This window comes from Haliaeetus albicilla, chromosome 24, assembly GCF_947461875.1.
Source record: "Haliaeetus albicilla chromosome 24, bHalAlb1.1, whole genome shotgun sequence".
NCBI classification, from domain to species: domain Eukaryota; kingdom Metazoa; phylum Chordata; class Aves; order Accipitriformes; family Accipitridae; genus Haliaeetus; species Haliaeetus albicilla.
Window position 1 is genome coordinate 16865080 of NC_091506.1, and position 18972 is coordinate 16884051.

The 18972-nt window shown below is 40.3% G+C and overlaps 1 protein-coding gene across 4 annotated transcripts in view; it reads right to left on the reverse strand.

Annotated features, from left to right (window-relative positions):
• USP4 (ubiquitin specific peptidase 4) overlaps window positions 1-18972 on the reverse strand; it is a 52846-nt gene that overhangs the window by 18668 nt on the left and 15206 nt on the right. For 2 of the 4 annotated variants that reach the window (XR_011329701.1, XM_069812342.1), the window contains exons 7-13: window positions 12586-12729; window positions 11834-11951; window positions 8890-9063; window positions 6856-7014; window positions 4352-4576; window positions 1511-1594; window positions 659-753 (exon numbers count right to left, since the gene is read on the reverse strand). Coding sequence is in view for 3 of the 4 variants with exons in the window: in XM_069812342.1 (XP_069668443.1) it covers window positions 659-753; window positions 1511-1594; window positions 4352-4576; window positions 6856-7014; window positions 8890-9063; window positions 11834-11951; window positions 12586-12729 (999 nt within the window). In the remaining variant the exon portion in view is untranslated. Of the gene's footprint in view, window positions 1-658; window positions 754-1510; window positions 1595-4351; window positions 4577-6855; window positions 7015-8889; window positions 9064-11833; window positions 11952-12585; window positions 12730-18476; window positions 18526-18972 lie in introns of those variants that run through there. The other 2 variants (XM_069812343.1, XM_069812345.1) reach the window with 2 other exon arrangements.

The following is an 18972-nucleotide window of genomic DNA, read 5'->3' on the forward strand; positions in this document are numbered from 1 at the left end:
GAGGAACATGACTTTTGCTCTCCTCACCAGATTTCACAGATGACTGGAGACATCTCATCCACCACTTGTATGTAGAACATCAAGCACAACCAAATCCTCACCTTCGCTGAAGTCCCTCACAACCACAGTTAAGATACAAATAGCGTAAGCACCAGTCAAGAGTTTATCAAGAACCCCCAGTCATGGTTAGTTGGGTGCTGTAACAACTGTGATGGTTTTTGGAAAGGCAGAGTACAACAGCTTAGACTTCATGCTATCCTAATAAGAGCTCCAAGGCTCTTGGCTGATTTGGAGCATAAGAACAGTAAGCTTGAGCTTGCCTAAAAATGCCAGTGAAAGCATAATTGTAATCCAGACATACGTTATCATCTCTGAAATAGGCTTGTAGAAAGTTCCAAAACGCAGAACACAGACCACACAAAAAGTTCATCATTACCCAGGGCCATGACTTCCCTTGTGTTAGGAAAACACCTACTAAACACTGCACATGCTGATTTGCTGCTAGGAGAAGTGCTGCATTACTGCTAAGTCATACAAAAGGTCTACAGGAAGGCTTAGGTTTTGAGGGGGTGGGGGGGAATTCGGGTTTTATATCCTGAAACCAAAGTGAATGTTTTGTAGTATTCTTCGCATCATGGCATCTTCCCACTTTACTCACACAAAGATGTCGTCTTTTGGCATGATATGATTTAAACCTTCATCCATTTGGAAGATTTTGTGGAATCGATGATTATACACGTCTGTCACCACCATCTAGAACAGCAAGTGATATTTGCAAAAAGATTATAATAAAAGCTTCCATAAATTTAGGCAAACTAACTTTAAATTCAAGCAACAGTTTATTCCTGTTTTCTCTTTATCAGAATTTTCAGCACACCAACATCAACGCTGTTTTCTATAACAGCACCCAGTAGCTAATCAGCTATATTTGTTAAGATGGATCAGAAAAAGCAAGTAACACTGATTTTATAGAGGTACTGAGGAGATGCAATTCCAACAGCTGCAAGTCAGCCTGGTGGAAACAGCAGCACAGATCCCAAGATCAAAGTGGCAACAGGCTAGGATTTCAGGCACGGATCAGTCACATCTATAATTAACTGAAATCAATTTAAGTGCTACACTGGCATCCTAAGAATACCCCACCAACTAGGAAACCATTCACTCTGGAAAAGCTCACCTGATCCCTTTGTTATTAAAAGGATATCCAAGAAGAGGTGGACCCAAAACAGACATAGAACATCTCTCAGTACTAAGAAACTACACTATCAGAAATGCTGGGGGTGGGGGCTAGCTTTCTGCCCCTTCGTCTACTGCAATGGAAGTATCAGAATAAACACAGATTGTTTCATGCATCTTTTTATTTTACAATCAAAGAACAGCATTCAAACTTGTTAGGGTTTTGTCACTATTTCATTAAGTTCAGCTTATCACCCATCTCAAAGCTAAGCCACCAAAATGCTTCAAGAAAAACAAACATTTATCAAAATTACTGTGCTGCATTTATCCTTACGTTTTCTGCAGGAACACCAGAGAGTTTGGAGAGTGATTCACACAGATCTGAGATAGCCCCCATCATCGGCACCACAACCCGGTACTAGAAACAAAGATAACATCATGCTTACACTAGGCAAAATAAACTCATGCAATGCAGAGAGCAAGAAAATGGAAATAAAACCTTTAATTTATAGGAGTTCTGCTGAAGTTAAGGTCACAGCCACACACTTCAAGGCCTTCTGTATCTCAGCTCTACTTTACAAAGCAGGGATTTGGAGGGAATGAAAGAGCCATAAACAGTTGCCTTCTGCTTTGATCAGGCTCAGCAGTAGTAAAACCCACCAAAAAAAAAAAAAAAAAAAAAAAAAATCACCAGACACAGCAGCTTGCTCAGAACATAAACTGCTGCTTCTTTATGTGATAAAAAACATCCTAGAGCCATTCTCCCCAGTGCCTCTGGAGGTCAAGTTAGAAGTCTTGACAGACAGGAAGGCAAACATTTGTGTGGATGGCATACAAGGATGGACCCTCCTGAGCAGATCAGACCACGTAAATCTTCATTTGATGGGCAATGTCATCAATACAGGCTGTAGTTTACCTCTTCTAAGAGTTCTGTTCCGGACATGTCCTCAGACTGAAACAAATCCCCAGAGCTCACCCAGAATAGGACACACCATGTATTACCCTGTACTGGGGCTGGCTGGGAGGGAGTTACTTTCCTTATAGCACCCTGTATGGTGCACATTTTTGATCTGCGGCTAGAACAGTGTTGGTAACACATTGATGTTTTAGTCATTGCTGAGCAGTGCTTGTGCAGCGTCAAGACTTTCTCTTTGTCTCTGCTATGCTCCATCCGCAGGTAGGCTGGGGTGGGCAATAAGTTGGAAGAGGACACAGCCAGGACAGTGGTCCTGAACTGCCCAAAGGGCTATTCCATACTATATATGCAATGTAATGCTCAGCAATAAAAATTGTGGTAGAGAAAAAAAGGGTGTTTTTGGCTTCCAAGGTTATTGCTCAGACAGTGGCTGGGCACCGGTCTGCTCGTGGGAAGTGGCAAGTGATTTCCTTCGCGTCATTTGTGTCATTGACCCCACCTCCCCACTTTTCCTTCACTTATTAAACTATCTTTATCCCTACCCATGGGTTTTCTTGCTTTTGTTCTTTCTAGTCTCTCCTCACTCCTGCTGGGAAGAGGGCAGGGGGGAGTGAACAAGAGGCTGTGTGAGTGGTTGGCTGCTGGCCTGAGTCAATGCACCACTCACATTAGGCTACAAAAAGCACGAGGGGCACAGTCAAGAAACCTTCCACACTCCTAAGCAGAAGTATCTTGTAAGTCAGTGGGAATGCTCTGCCTCGGATGCTAAACATACGATAATCCATTGGTTCCACTTCCAGTGCTCTGAACACTTCCCTGAAGACAGATCTGTGAGCTTTTAACATGGCTAAGTGACATTCTGCAACCAGGAATGTGCATGGATGCAAGAATACAGGTGCACCAGAACACAAGCATCTACAGTTTGGTTTAACCTGGCATCCTTCCTCCATCAAGTAATCAGTACCGTATGTTTTAGAGAAGGATTCAACGGCACTGTAGGTTACAGATAGGCACACACTCAGAGAGAATTACATGGAATGTACTTGCCTTGACTAAAAGGAGTTATGTATCAATATTCACCAGAATCTTCTCAGTTATACTATCCATCTGCATATTCCACTGTGGCTTTCAGTTCACTTTCTCTTAGCACAACCCACATGGCACAGACACAGCTCCTCCTTGTGTCACACACCAGAGGGGAGTAGTGGTGCACACCTCTGGCTTCCCAACTGGGAGATCACAAAACGCAAAGAATTGCTCACAAAGAGACTGAAGGTGGGATGCAGAACGTGCACGTGGCCAGCTCATCTAAAAAAGCCCCAGGTAGCGGAAGTTCTGTTAATCTTGATTCTTTAAAGTAGAATTTATCCTTTCAGTCTCTATGCTACTGGTAACTTGTTTGTTTTCTCAATGAATCCTTTCTTTGTTCTTGCCCTTTATAAAGTCTTAGTGACAAGAACAAGTGTAGCTGTCCTTAATTTCATAGCTGTACAAAAAGCAGGATGAAAATTTATTGTGAATTCAGCATACATTCTTCTCCACTGTACCTACCACCCTCCTCAAACTAACAGTGTATATACAAAGCACGAGTTTTACCACCCACAGTTATAATCCACAGCACATGCAAATATTGCCAAGCAGTGCCTCCAAAACTGCATCAGGACATCTAGTCACTCTGCTTGGGCCTCCCACATCTTGTGCTTCTCTTGACATGCATGGCAAGCACAAGGTTACTTTAGGTATGTGTGTGCCTATCCACAGGCCCATTTGAAAATAAAAGGGGGGGGAAAGGAGGAATTAAAAATCAGTCTATCTTAGAATTGAGCAAGCAATCAAGTTTGGTTTTTTTTTTTTTTTTTTCCCCCAAGAGGGATTGTTTTTCATTTCTGTTTGAAATTCAGAGGCTTTACCCATTTAGGTAAGTTTCACCTTTACATTTTCCAAGGTAACACGAGGTAAACATGCCAACGCAAACACATTACTGCTTTCAGGGAGCAATACATCCTGCACAGGTAATCTCATCACAGGAACAGGTAAGCCACTTCCAGCTGACCCATGACCTTAGTCTCACAAACCAAGATTTTACAAAGCCACTTGATTTCATGTGTTCAATTTCCAGTTTTTACATTAAAAAACCCATCCTACTTCACTCAAAGGTGGACATCAATGTCCTTTGGATTATTTTAAAAGTCTCAACTTTAAAACCTAAGAGAAAGACTCAGATGACTTAAAGAAATTCGTGTCTTCAACATGCCTCACCTGGACAGGTCTGTGCTGTGGGTCTGCATATACCAGGGTAACTTCCATGAGACGATCTCTCCTCAAGGGCAGTGGAAGGGTTAAGTAACAGAAGGGATCAAAGGTCACAGAAACTTTGGAGCATTTGGGACAAACAAGGGTAGATTTGAAAAGACCATGAAAAATATCCACAATAATAGAATCATTCCTCAGCCTGTGATTCTCCCAGGCCTCTTTTGCCACCTCCTATAAAAAGAAAAAAAATACATTAAAAGTTTTTTTCTTGCAATCACTTCCATAGCATGGCAAGCACAGGAATCAAAGAAAACTCAGAAAATTGATACTGACAGGTAAATTTCACAGAAAGGGTGGGGTCTACCAGTGTGTCCAGCATAACACACTGGGATTTTTTCCTCAGTGAAACTAAGGCCTTGTGTCAAGTCAAATGTAATACTTCTGTTTTAGCTGAGTCACTTGGTCAGGTATTCTTTGGTGCACACAATGCCAGTAGCATGAATGGAGCCAAAGGGACAGTGACAGGGTTACACGCTGCTCTTCAGGACAACAAGCTGCTAACAAGATACACTCCACTCTCCTCCATGAGGAATAGACTGCTGCCCCCTGCTTTTGAAAGACAACTGCAGTTACAACTTCGGAGAAAAAAGTAAGAGAATTTTTCCCTGGAAAATGATGGTCCATGTTTCACAAAAGAAGTATAAAAGGAGACTAATTAAAGTCCCTCGAAGACTTTCACAATGCAACTTACAAACTCCTTACCTAAGGGCATCTGATAACTGACATTTGTCTACTCATTGCAGTCAGAGGCTCTTCTTAGCATGAGACTTTCAGTTTATGGTACAATACCATACATTTTATATGTATCTCAAGTGAAATAAGTGCCAGAGATACACACACACTGCAACGTTACTGTCACTAAGGAGGATGCTGAGATGGGAACAGAGTAATAAGCTCCACCAACTGCAGTGATATGGTTGCAAGGCAAAAACACATGTACATTTCCTATATCAGGGGGAGGGAAGTACCTAAATAAAAGGAAGGCATGCTGGGCATCCTTTCCATCCCACAATTATCAGCATTTCTTGGAGAAAAAAAAAAAAGATTACACATTCTTGTGGTGTTGCCACATGCACTATATTATGCAAGAAAAGGCAAAAGACATGAAGTTATTGCCAGTTAACAGGAAAAACAACTAGTCACATACACCTCCTAAAAATAATTACTGCATCTAGCTTTTAGGGGCTCCTAAAGCATCTTTCTACCTAATATTTTTACTCTGGACCCTGCATTTGTCTGTATGTTGCAGCTGTCTGTACTGTGACAAGAGGTAAAAGCCTGATGAGGAGAATGTGAGTTCACTTAGGTAAAGACATTTCGCTATCATGTGTCTCATTTTAATGTGAGCATGGTGTTTGCCAACTTCAGAGAAACAAAGTGTCTGCAAGGGGCTCATGCATCAGTGTTGACTGGGAAACAGAGGATAGAGAAAAGGCAGGGAGAAAAATGAACAGAAGACACCTTTTTGGCCTCTGTCAGGAAAATGCTGTAAGAGAATTACTTTTCTCTATTTAGGTAGAGTGGGTAACTGGAGCCCAAGGGTGTTTAAATTCAAATTTAAATTAAATACAATGTGAAGTTGCTTTAATATCAGTGTACCCATTTCCATGGCACCAGAAAGGAGAAAAATCAAGTTAAGCTTCTTAAGGAGATGAGGTAGTTCACCAAACATTAGGAATTCAAGATCCACGGCTGTACAAAGTCACTTATACCTTTGTTCTCTCCTTGTCTTGACCAGTGATTTCATGCACCCTGTTCAACCTGGTTTTAAATCTAGCTCATGGATTACATTTGTCTAGAGACCATGAGGGAGCACACACGAGAAGTCTGGCCTAAAAGCTCACTTCATTTGACACTCTGCTATCTACTAGTGGGACACCAGAATGGCTGCTTACAACCCCATGCCCAGGGCACGTGTTCAGACCCTTATCTGAGGGACACCCCGGCACCTCTGCATGACAATGCTTCTAGTCTCACCCAAGTCCACAGGCAAGTATGATGGCCTGCACAGTAAGCATTCTCCTCAAACTGATGCTAAAAGCTGCTGCTCAATCTACCAGGAGGAAGAAGGTGGGCCTGAGTAGTCAGGGAGGAACAGTTATGGTAGTAACTACAGCATACTTTAAGACAGCTGTTATGTCACAAGATCAACTTCCTTCCTTTCCACTGCAGAACCACAACAGTATTGTATCATAACCACATCTTCCTGCATGCCAGTATAAGAACAGACATTCTGCTGTTAAGGCAGAGCAACAGCAACATGCCACAAGGTGTCATGAAGAGTCAGCCATGCCATAAAGCACGACAGGGTTCTCCCCTCCCAGGTACACTGCTTTACAGGGAGAATGTTTGTGTGGCCTGTGAGCGGGAAGGCCAGGAAGAGTCACAAAAGCCAACTAAACTCCCTTGGAAGCGCTACCTGCCTTACCCTCAGGTAAAGGGCACCATACCGAATCAGGTCTGCCATTGGCATCCTTCAGCTCCAAGTAGGGCTTCTTCTTCACTCTGTTCAAATCCTCATGCAAGCCATCTAGAAGAAAAGCCAAGAGTTCCTGCGAGTCTTGCTGCTGGTATCCTGAAAACTGCGGAGCAAATCGGCCAACCTGTGTCTGAAACACAAAGGCAAGAGTCAGAGGGGGGTGAGCACTACCTATGTGTAAAAGACAGAAATAAAAACACTCACATCCTAGCTTTCTCAGCAATCAACTCCATGCTACCTTATGTGAGCAGTAGACCACAGTGAACTGGATGCTAACGCAGCAAGAGTGCCAGAATAATTTTCCCAACTAGGTTTGCGCCCCGCCCCAGTGTTTAGAGGGAAGAATGCATTTAGTGGTGTGATGCTAGAAATCTAAGTTATCAGTATTAATTTAGGAACCTGCAAACAACCAGTACACAAAACCTACCTGCCTGATGAATTTTGTACTTTAATTTCTCTTTCAGAAACCTGCAGTTCCCACAATGCAGACTTGCTATAAGGTAGCATCTTGAAGCAGGTGGACTGCAAGACTGAAAATGCCTGCAGAAGATACTTATGAACTAACAAAACTAGCTTAAAACTGAGATTGAAATCCTCGCCACAGTAATCTCTAGCTATTCTAAAAATTGTGATATGAAGCTAAGAAACATAACAGCCTGAGTTAGCAAGAGCCAGAAAAAGCACACCCATGTAACAGCCTGTTATTTCATAACTGCTATCTCACAACACTGCCATTTAGTGTTTCTGCTTCTAAAAAAACAATGGAGAGGGGTCCCACAGGAAAACCAACAATTAACTGAAGGAGTGGTCAGTCCTAGTGACCATCACTAGTTTTCTCATAAACACAAAGAGTCCAACAGACTTGCAAAATTATGCTTAGAACATTTTAATCACTCAGGATGACAACCGCAAGGGAGCCCAAACTGAAGGGCTGTTTACATTACAGAGATAGTTAACACTGTCACTAAATCAGCAACAATTGTTAGAAAAATCACAAGTGATACTGTACTAGGAAATAAAGAGTAATTCTTGTTCCAGTCTTAAACAAGAACAGCCCACATTAAGACACTTTTATTGATGTTTCCTACAGATTCACGTATTTCCTCTGAACGGAAGTTTACAGAACAACTTTAAAAGCAGTGGATAATGTGTCAGCACCTCCAAGTCACAGAAATTAAACTTCTACTTGTTTCAGAACTACCTATGACCCTACAGAGGACAGACTTCTGTAGTCCATGAGACTTTTGCTCTAGGTCTCAAAAGCATATACCCTCAACTTCAAGACTATATACCATGCAAAACCTAAACAGCAACAGGATGCACATTTACATTAGTATCAGGTCATCGTTTATTTCATGTATTTGGGATGTTATTCTTCCTCAGCGTACTGAGATTGCACTATAGAAGCAAACTCTTAGTGTTCCTTGGATGCTTTAATTACATTGTTCTGCACTGGAGCATCTTTGCAATATATTTAAAACAAAAGACATAGTTACAATTTTCCAAGGGGTTCATATACAACTGCTACTTTGCAGTACTTCAGCTGAAAGCAGCTCTTCACACTGAAGCACTGGGAACATGACATCAATAGATAACATTATAGACAAGGGGATGCATTTTGCTCTCCACTTTATAATTTCATTTTTGAAATTTATAACTTGCACACATTTTCTCACTGATTAAAGTTCACGGCTGGCAATTCACATGACCTTGCCTAGTTTTGTAGCAAAGATCATATTGATGCATCTGTAACAGCTCTCAGGCTGGAAGGTCATTTACTAAGTAAGGCATTGAACATTAAAGAGCAGTAACCAATTCTGGGGTATGACACTACTCACTGGCAAGTTCCTCCCTGTACCCTGGAAAGCATTTACATAAAACATGAAACAACCCTGAAGCAATTCTCTCATTACTGCTTTCATAACACCAAAATATATGGAAGCCATATTAGCTTTCACTGTTTCTTCTGTCAAAGAGCTATCCTAAAAGAACATAGAATACTTACTTTAAACATACGTGGGGCCACGTGAGACTGTCTGCCAGACCAAATCTGTTTAATGAGCTCTGCATAGGCTTCTGCAATTTCTCCCCTCATCCCCAGTGGATTGTTCTGATTTATTTCAGCTTCATATTTATCTTCCAAGAAATAGTCAGTCAGAGGAGGGGTATTGCTCAGACACTGAAAAAGCATTAAAAAATTAATTTGCTGCACAGGACAATAAATCTGTGCAACAATGAAATAACAAACCCAGCTTTCACATCAGAACATGTACTATGCTATTAACAAACCTGTGAGACTGAATTTAAGTACATATTTAATTTAAAAAAAAAAAAAAAAATCTATTGGGAAGGCAGGACACTGTAACCATTGCAACTCAAAAGCATGGTTGAAATCAACAAGAAATACCACCAAAGCAGCATTCAAAAGACCACCAGCTCATTTCTGAAACATGGTTTCTCTTTGCAGATGCCACACTGACTTCCCTCCTATACAATGTATTTGCCCATAAGTGTAAGTCACCCCTCTGGAGCAGTTTCTACTGCTCTTAACTTTCTCTTAAGCCTTATCTTAAGGCGTAAGGCTCATTGGTCTGCAGCTCCTTGGTTCTTCAGAAATTTCTTTAAAACTGACATTGCATTTGGCACCTTCCATTCCTTTGGTGCAGAATAATTTTAAGCATTGATATAAAGTTACTGTATTTAATAGTTCAGCAAAGCAAAGAGCAAGCAACCTTGTGAAAAAAAAAACCAACAACCCAGATTTCTGGAAGATATCTGCTCTTGGCATTATATCCCTCCACATTTTGTTAATTTGTTCTGTAACTTCCACTGATGCTTCAATTTGAGTAGAATCTCTTGGTGTAATGCTGAAGTCTGACACAAAATCAAGCCTGCAAGTGTCAGTAAGAGTAAAGTTTACAATCACAGTCCTGCCAATACTCACCAAATCCTATAATTAATGTACATTGTACCTGTTTTTTCCACACGTTACTGAGGTGGTAGGCTAGGCTACCTTACTGATGTATTACACAGAAATCTGCACAGAACATGTCAGGAAGGTCTTTAGAGATGAACCTTAATGTTCTCAAGTCTACATCCCATATCCACTCTCTAACCTTGAAATCCTAATATAAACAACAGTGAGAATAAGAGAGGTCCTTGTTCATCCTTGAGGTGAAACACAAACTATACTTTGTCCTCCAAAGAACAACAAGCCATTAAAAAAATCCCCATCAAAAAGTTAACAAACTTTAAAGGCAGGAAACATACTACTCCATATCTACTCTCCTATTTACATACTGATCATCAGTGTATCATGGTGATGATGTAATATATCCTGGGGAATCACCGTAAACCTCAGGACACAAGTAAAACTAGCACAGACAGTAGTTTCCCTAATTCAAGAAAAGACTCAAAGCTTATAGCAGTAAGTGACACTCAGAAGACTTAGATATGTGAACAAAGAGAGCCAAGTCTGAGATTATGATCAAAACTACTAGGACATCAAGGCACTGTGATAGCAATAAAACATTAAACAGAGCTCTTTCTGAATGCCTGAAATTTCAGGACCCATAGCAGGTGCCTGCACAGAGCTTCACGAACTAGGTGTAGGTACACAGATCTCCCAGCACAGTTACACATGGCAATCTGGAGAGAGTCAGGAAAGCGTAGTCTGCCTTTCAGCCAACCCCATTTTCACTGCCTTGACATGTACCTTGTGGAATTTATTTCCCATCAAATTTTTCCAGTTCCAGTGCCCAGATGTTAGTGTCTTTCTCCAGGCAAATTACATTAAAGTGCTTACAGACTGCTATTGTTTGACCAGTCTCTCACTGGAACACTGTTACTGACAAAATTCCAAGAATTTCCAAAAACTAAGGCAGAAATCTGCATTTGAAAGACTGATGTCTACAAAATTAAAGCCTAATGGAAAATACAAGAAAGAAAGAAACTGGTCTTTAACATGACTAGTTTGCATGCAAAATCAAGACTGAAAGGTGTTTAGATTAAGTTACTTTGATAATCAAAATTAATTTTACAAGTTGTCTCTTAGCTGTAAAGTTCAATAAAACATAATGTGGTTTAAGGTTACCATGATACAACTGAAAATAAAGTCCTGTCAAACAAAAAAAGTGAGGCAGTCCAAGTTTATTGTGGTATCCTGAATACCACATGCATAATGCATTATAGTTATTTTAAGACCTCTTCTAGCTTTCAAAGCTACCACAGAGTGACAGAAGTCATTATGTAGCACTCGTGCCACACTAGAAGTTTGCCCATTGCTTAAATCAAAGTTGATATGTTGGCTCATATTTTGTTTGAATTCCTTAGCAAACAACTATCCCTAACAAGTTTCTGAATTTTTTTAAATTAACCAAATAAACTGAATCTCTTAAGTTAAATAAGTATACCAATAATTATTAGCTTTGCATAACCATTACAACCTTACCACTCCACACAATCACCCTGAACCCTTCCTATAGCTTTTCACACTCAAATTTTTCAAGAGTCTTTAAACAGGGACCCCAGAACTGTGTGCAGTGCCTTGCTCGTGTAGCTAATGCTGCACACACAAGTCAAAACATCCTCCACGTCAGCCCATTCTTGCCAGAGCAAAGCCTTAGGACCTTACATTACAGTTAGGCATCTGTTCAGTACAATTTCCCCATAGCCTTTTCAGAAGGCATTTCGGATCCAGCCCTTCACATCGTACTATGTTTTATAGTACTAACATGCTACACATAAGCCAAACTAAATATGAACTGATCGTTTTGGTTTGGTTGGGGTTTTTTTGGTTGTTGTTTTTGTTGTTGTTTTTTTTCATTCCAGGTGCAGTCTCCTCATTGAATCACATTAAAACATGCTTCTCTTTCCACAGATTTTAATCCACAATCTCTGCGAGACTGCTCTTTTGCTTAATTCTAAAGAGGGTTCTTTCCAATTCTTACCTGTAATGCAGAATTCATGAAGCAGGTATTTCCAAGGTTACTGAGTCCACAGAGTCCAGGCTGTGACAGGGAAGCACTGTCCCTGCAGTTGTAAGAGTTACAGACAAATCCAGAACCTCTGGAAGAAAGACAACACAGTGAACCCCACAATGAGTTTACCAATCCTCAATACTGTTTAAGAATCACATTAAGTAAGAGTCAAAAAAATGTTTAATGAAATTGTTTAACCAGCCTACATGTTTCTGCTGCTTCATAGTGGCTTAATATTGAATACCAGGAATGTGAAGTATATGTGCTAATTTTGGAAACATTAATAGTTACACAGTCTATTATTAATTTATGGCTCATAACACATTAATTTCCTTTGTCTACAGGTACACAGCACACTATCCTAATGCAGCAAGAGTCTGTATGAATCTATATGACATATTGTAAGAGCTAGTAAGAAAATTATGATCTCTACCTGGAAAGGCTTCTATTACACTGGCAGATGGAGAAAGAAAATAATCCCTTCCCTCATACCCCCAATCCCATCAAAATCAGCCAATGCCCTAGTAGTTAGTACGCTCTGGAACATGCACTACTTTCGCAAGTGAGCAAGGAACAGCAGAACATAGTGGTTTCAAAAGCAAAGTTTGATAAACAGGTACACAAGAGTAGCAGAACTCCTCCTTTTCTATACAGGCAAGAATGCACAGGAGTATTCATTCACATGAAGGACGAAGAAACAAAAAGAACATTCCTGCTCTTACCCCCTGCCCAGGTGGGAGCTGTTCAGTCCATAGGAGTTACTGCTATCACCGTTAGTAATGACAGAAGTGGCAGACACTGAGGAATAAGAACTTGCTGATGATTTTGAAGAGGTAGTAAAGTTTCTGCTAGTTGCAGTACTTGATCTGGGAGAAAGGAAAAAGAAGTAGAAACAGTGCTACTACTTTTTTCACCCCCACCCCCACCTCCCACAAAACTCCAAGGACTTGCCACATTACAGTCAGTTCCCTCACACAGAATTTACTGTTTTGATCTGTGTGATCACGCTTCCAAACACCTCTCTGGAACAGAAACCTCAAACAAAAGTACCAGAAGCAGGAGTAACAATTCTTGCTTAGAGCAAAATCTGGGTCCCAGACTGAAATAAGTAGGCAATTCAGATGGCATGAGTGATAGGGAAGCAAGCTTTAAGTTTATGAGTAAACCACCTTGAAACAAGCAAGCAAAAAAATCCCAATCTTAAGACCACAAAACACTTGCCCCACATTAAAAGTGGCAAAGTCAGTCCTTCCCTACTTCCCTATCCAAATCACCCACTCAAACAGAACGTTAATTAGTAAGAAGATAACCAGGGTGAGCACAAAACAGTTTGCTACTGAGCCTAGCTGATACAACTACATTGCCTGGAGGCAAGACATACACTGCTATGTACATGCATGCTTGGAGGTAAGACACACTGCTATGTACATGCAACACGCATAGCAATCTTCAGCGTTTTGAAACTGGAGATACTGAAATGGATGAAAAAAAGTTCATAAGCCTGAAGTCTATCCGGTTGTGAATCCCAGGCTATTCCACACTACTACTCTCCTGGTCCAGAAAGGAACCAGAACACAATGTTACAAGACCAACAATGTTCTGTCATAGACAGCTTTGGCTCCATAAAAAAAAAAAAAGCAAAACTAGAAGATAGTACTACATAAATAAAGAAACTATTTTGATACTAATTAATTTCACTATAGCAAGAGCTAACTCTTTCCCCAAATAAACATGCAAAACTAAATGCAAAAAGGCACAGGAGACCAACAGCCACACAACAGTGGCTAATACACCCAAAGCAGAGCAAAGCACCAGCAGAGGACAGTGCCTTCAAACTTTAGTTTGTTCTTGTGTATCTTTTAATGTGGCTCTGATTTTCAAATGATACAAACTAAAAATGCATATTCATAGCTCAGATGCTACTAAGAAAACAGTCTTGGCAAACCTCTGTGGAGCAAGAACTAAAAGTCAAAGAACAAGCCATAATGGCCAAGAGGAGGCAGGACAGTTGGACAGCCTTACCAGTTTGGAAATATAATAGCAACAAAATAAATACAGAAGGAAACAAGTTAAAACAGGAGCTTCCAGATGAAAACACAAACCCCAAACACAGTCTAAATCTGAAGCATTAAAAAAACCAACCAAAAACAAACAAAAAAAACCACACAAAAAAACCCCACACACCAGCCAGCACAACCAAAAAGTATACCAGAAAGTATACTAGCAAGAATGAGCAGATCTACCAAAATAACTAAGACAACCATTTCTGGGACAATACACAACCTTCTGGTCATTACATGTTGGAGATAAAACTTCTCAAGACTACCTAGACACAAAGATAAGATCAATGAGAGAACAAGAGGGTCTAGACTATAACAACAATTATCAGATTCATGCTCCACATGTGGGAGTTTCAAGGCTCAAGAATAAAATAATTAAGCTAACAATAGGCTGTAAATCCATTAAGAACACGTTTTAAAAGTCTGAAGTAGAAGTGAAGTATCTAGAAGCAAAGAAGGGCAATCTAGAAAATGCTAGACTTGAAAATGTAGCATCTCTGCTTGACATGTTTGACAGCAGCAAGAGAAGAGAATAAGACACTTGGAAAATAATATGAAGAAAATCTAACAGAAAACGAAGATGACCTCTTAAGAGATTTCAAAATTTCCAATAGAAGCATAGAGGCAGTGCGTAATCAAGAGTCAGATGGCAACTGAAGAGTTCCAAGAAGTACTTCAATAGTATCCTACACACACAGAAAAAAGCTAAGAACTATGAGGGAAGATAAAAAATGGATCAGAAACCAAAGATAACAGACAAGTCACAGAATGGGAAAAGGTCTACCTACAAAGTCACCAAGGATCTTGAGTGAATTCCTGTTAGAAAATTGGGAAGGATCATGTAAGAAGTAAAACAACAAAAGAGAGGCCAACAGCTTGTGAAGTGTGGAGAAAAAAAAAAAACAGAAATCAAATACGCTTGGGAAGATAAAAATGCTAAGCACTCTTATATTTTACAACTTACTCATCTATCTGTGATAACTGAAGAAAGATTTAGGATTTACTAAGCACAGCTGCTCCCCCTCATCTCACAAGATGGTCACAAAGGTAGCTATGATTCCAGATGAAAGGCACAGATAGCAGCTAAGAACAATGTTTTTCTCTGAAAGCCTCCCATTTTAAGCCCAAGAAGCTACTGTTAACGACTCCACAATCCTGTAAGCTCTAAAGCAGACTGCCTCATTTGCACACAGAGGTGACAACAGAAGTCCTGGACGCCATGCATTTATCCCCAGTGCCCCAAAAAGCATTTCTGTGGAACATGCAGACTTTGACCAGTCAAAGCCACTGCCATCTCTCACGGTACGTGACTTCTGCTCCCTTGGAAATGGAGGCCCCAACACCTTGCTCTGAAGTAAAAGATAAACATTATTTCTTCTTTGAAGTTTGTGAGTTAGAACCTTCTAAAATGTTCTGGGCTACTCAGTGGGTTACCACTGAAACTACTCTCAGTTTGCTTAGTTTTCTCTCTGTAGGCATAACAGAGACTGGACTGGAAGGTGCCGAGCTCATACAGCTTCCCTTTGATCACCACTGCAATGTTTCTGACAGGGAAAAACACATTCAGCTACATTTCATCAACAAAATCTATACAGGAGTAAACTATAGCAAAGAAAGACTTCATCTAACCATGCAACAGTTCAGGGATTTGAGAAAATAATTTCACAGGTTTGAGGATAAGACTGCGTGGTATGACTGCTGAATCAGCCCTCCTGCTTAAGCACAATTTGAGTCTCTCAAGATAACTCCTGTCTGAGCTAAAATGTCTTCTAGAAAAATCTACCATCGTAGTTTCACAGTGGCTAGCAACAGGCAATCCAGCAGACCACAGATAAACTGTTCCAATGATCAATAACCCTTACAATCAGAAGAAACTTGCATTTCATTTGCTGTATGAGTATCTGGCTTCATCATCTGGACATTGGTTTGTGCTCATCTCCATCTGCTGCCTGTAGAGTTCCTTCTTCATTTTCCATTTGTCATATCCCCACAGAAGCTTTTACGTGTTAAAATCAACTTTTAGATTTTTCACTGATATACTTTAACTTCTCGGTCTTCTAGCATAAAAATTATTTGCTAATTATTCAACAATTCACTTGGCTCCTTTTGAAACCCCTCTCATTAGTCTACTTTTCATATCTGTTGACAACCTCACAGGACATCATCATTCCACATGCAGTTTTATCAGTGTTCCAGTTATCAAAAAAGTCTTCTGATGCACAGTCAGCATTTCCTTGCTGAACCACTGAGGTTTTTTGTTTGGTTTTGCCTCAAGGCTACTACAGGAGCTCACATTCAGGAGACTGAACCAGGACTAGAACCACATTCCCACAGCGTCCAGCATGTTATTTCAGTCTCATGTTCTTCATTCCCACGTACACAACTTCATGCTTCATAATACTGATGCACACTGGCCCCCGTCTGCCAATTAAAGACAGCCGTTTCACATCTTGCCATGAAATGTTTCAAAAACCCACACAAATGGCAACTGAGGATAAATCTGGAAACTAGCAGCATAAAGAGGACCAAGTCAGATTAATCTAGTACAGAAACTGTGAGGCCATATGGTTGATAAGTAGAAAAACTGCTAAGCTGAAGAGCTTGAAAAAAATATTGTAAAAGGCTTTCAAGTAGTTGGAAGACAGAGACGGGAAAAGTATTTCAATTCAGTTGAGGCTACCTTCACAGCACACAATAGAGTTAGTCCTCCTCCTTTCAACTCCCAATATTAAAAAAAAAAACACAACCCACCATTAAAAATACTGTGACAAGAAGTTTTTGTCAAAGCAGGAGAAGCTAGAACTTAGATTTAATTGGCAAAGCAGAAGCCATAATGGATTTTCATTTAGAGACTTCTTACATGCAAAAGCCTCCTTATGTACTCAATGCTACTCTGAAAGCATGGCATCTGCTGCAAACTCAAGCACTTTAAAGTCATGTAATAAAGGTTTGCCCACAAAATATTTAGCCCAGGTGTCCTCTGAAATCATCAGCACACAAGGAGCTGGGGGATGGAGATCAGTTTTAAATATGAAAGGGCATTTAATTATGGCATTATGCACCTACAAAACACATTATCAACCACCAAGGTCTTAAAATTGTACAGTAATTTCTGGTATGGGATATCACTGAATGTTGTATCAGGTTGAACAGATACCTAAATCAAGACAGAGTAGTTGAGAAAAGCCAAGTGTTACAAGATGGGTGAACTAAACAACAACTCAACATTTTTACTAAGGAGAGTACTGGGGGGAGGAGGGAAAGGTCCATCAAGTATACAGTGCCATCAGTAAACAGAAGAGTAGGAAGAAGAAACAGCAAGAAAATTCTAGCAGCAAAGAACCAAAAGGTATTTTCCTGCTGCATATTGCAAAGGGAAGCAGACAGCTACAAGGCACATGCTAAATACAACTTTACTCCTGTTTTCAAATGCAAGACCTGACAGAAAAGGTGCTATTTTTATAGACCTGACACAATTTCTTGTTTGTTTGTGCTAAGAAAATGATACTCAGGACAAAAAAAAAAAGTGTGCTAGGACTGAGCTGGAACTCTGTTAGCTCAGGATTTTATTTTGGGAGTCTTATAAGTAACAATTAAAGAGGACTAAGTTCCACACAGCCATTGATATAATCTCCCTTCAGAAACAAAGTATGCCTCCAATTCTGAAATTCCTGAATAAATATAATCTATTCCCTCTTCTGAAATCTTGTCTAGTAGCAAGAGCAGTTTCCAACTACAACAAGAAAGTATTTTATTCCTTAGGGAGCAGCAAACTAACAAACAGCAGTGGCCAGGCATACTCTGAATATACCACCCAAGGACTAATGTGGAGTTTAAGAGCATTTTTTTCTTTAAAACGTCAGCCAGCTTGATGGCTGGGGAAATCCACAGAAGGCTGCCAAACATGTGGAAAAGCGGTTTCCCCTGGTAGGAGCCAGTGCCTCTGACAAGCAGCAAATGGTGGGGAAAAATCCTTATGACAGGGAACCCATCCACCTCACTGTCACCTTGTGCACACATATTCTGTGAGTACGGAATGACATGAACGCCCAGCTTTCCGAGGCCTCTTTTAGTACATAGGCAGCAATGAGGATGCTCGCCATTCCTCTACCAACAGCAGAGAGCTCTACATCCCATTTGGTTTATGCCATCAAAACTCTAAGTAAAAACTTTCTCATAAGCTTTTAGTATTAAAGTGATGCAGCCCAAAGAAAGATCTCCAAATATAAAGTTCCCCATGGTCTTGGCTAAACAGTATTTTCTCCAGCTGAGAAACAGAGTATTGGAGCAAAATGTTTGCCTAAGATAGGATTAAAATTTGGGAGTTATTCAACTCTTCAATACCAAACCTCAGCACAGAGAATTCACAGTTCCTGCTGACACTAGATGTACCTACAACCCTAATTCTTCAGAACTTCAAAATATAAGTTTATTTAGAAAGCATAACAGCTTATCAACATTACAGACTTGCTTAGCCTCACAAAAGAGCAGAACAGGTTTTCAGGGTGATAGTCTCACTTATCCTTCTTAGCCATGCTGTTAATGCAGCTTCCAACTCACTTCTGGTATCACCTTTGGCTTCCAAAAAGCATTGGTTGTTTCCTACAGACAAACAAGAACTTCCTCTACTACAGAATCACTCTCTGTAATATTAATACAGTGTAACCTACCCTGAACACGTCATCAGTGAACAGGGTAAGACACTCATACTCTTCTGGGCTGGGAACTCTGGATCTTGCCTCCTCCTTCCTCTCTCACCAGTTCTGTCTAGTTCAATTGCTCACAATCACCCACAGATTTTATACATATAAACAGTCCCTATGGCTTTGTACTAAACTCATTAATCTGGAGTCTTAAACATGTAATACTGATGTAATGCAACAGGTATATGCACACACCCCCCCATTGAAAGACAAGCCACGTCCCAAATCATTAATGGGATTTGAACCCTACACTTCAGGCTAGTGAGTCTTTTACCAGCTCACAGAAACAATTAAAATGCTGGCAACGTTTCATTGCAGTACAGACATCTAATGTTTCCAGAACAAA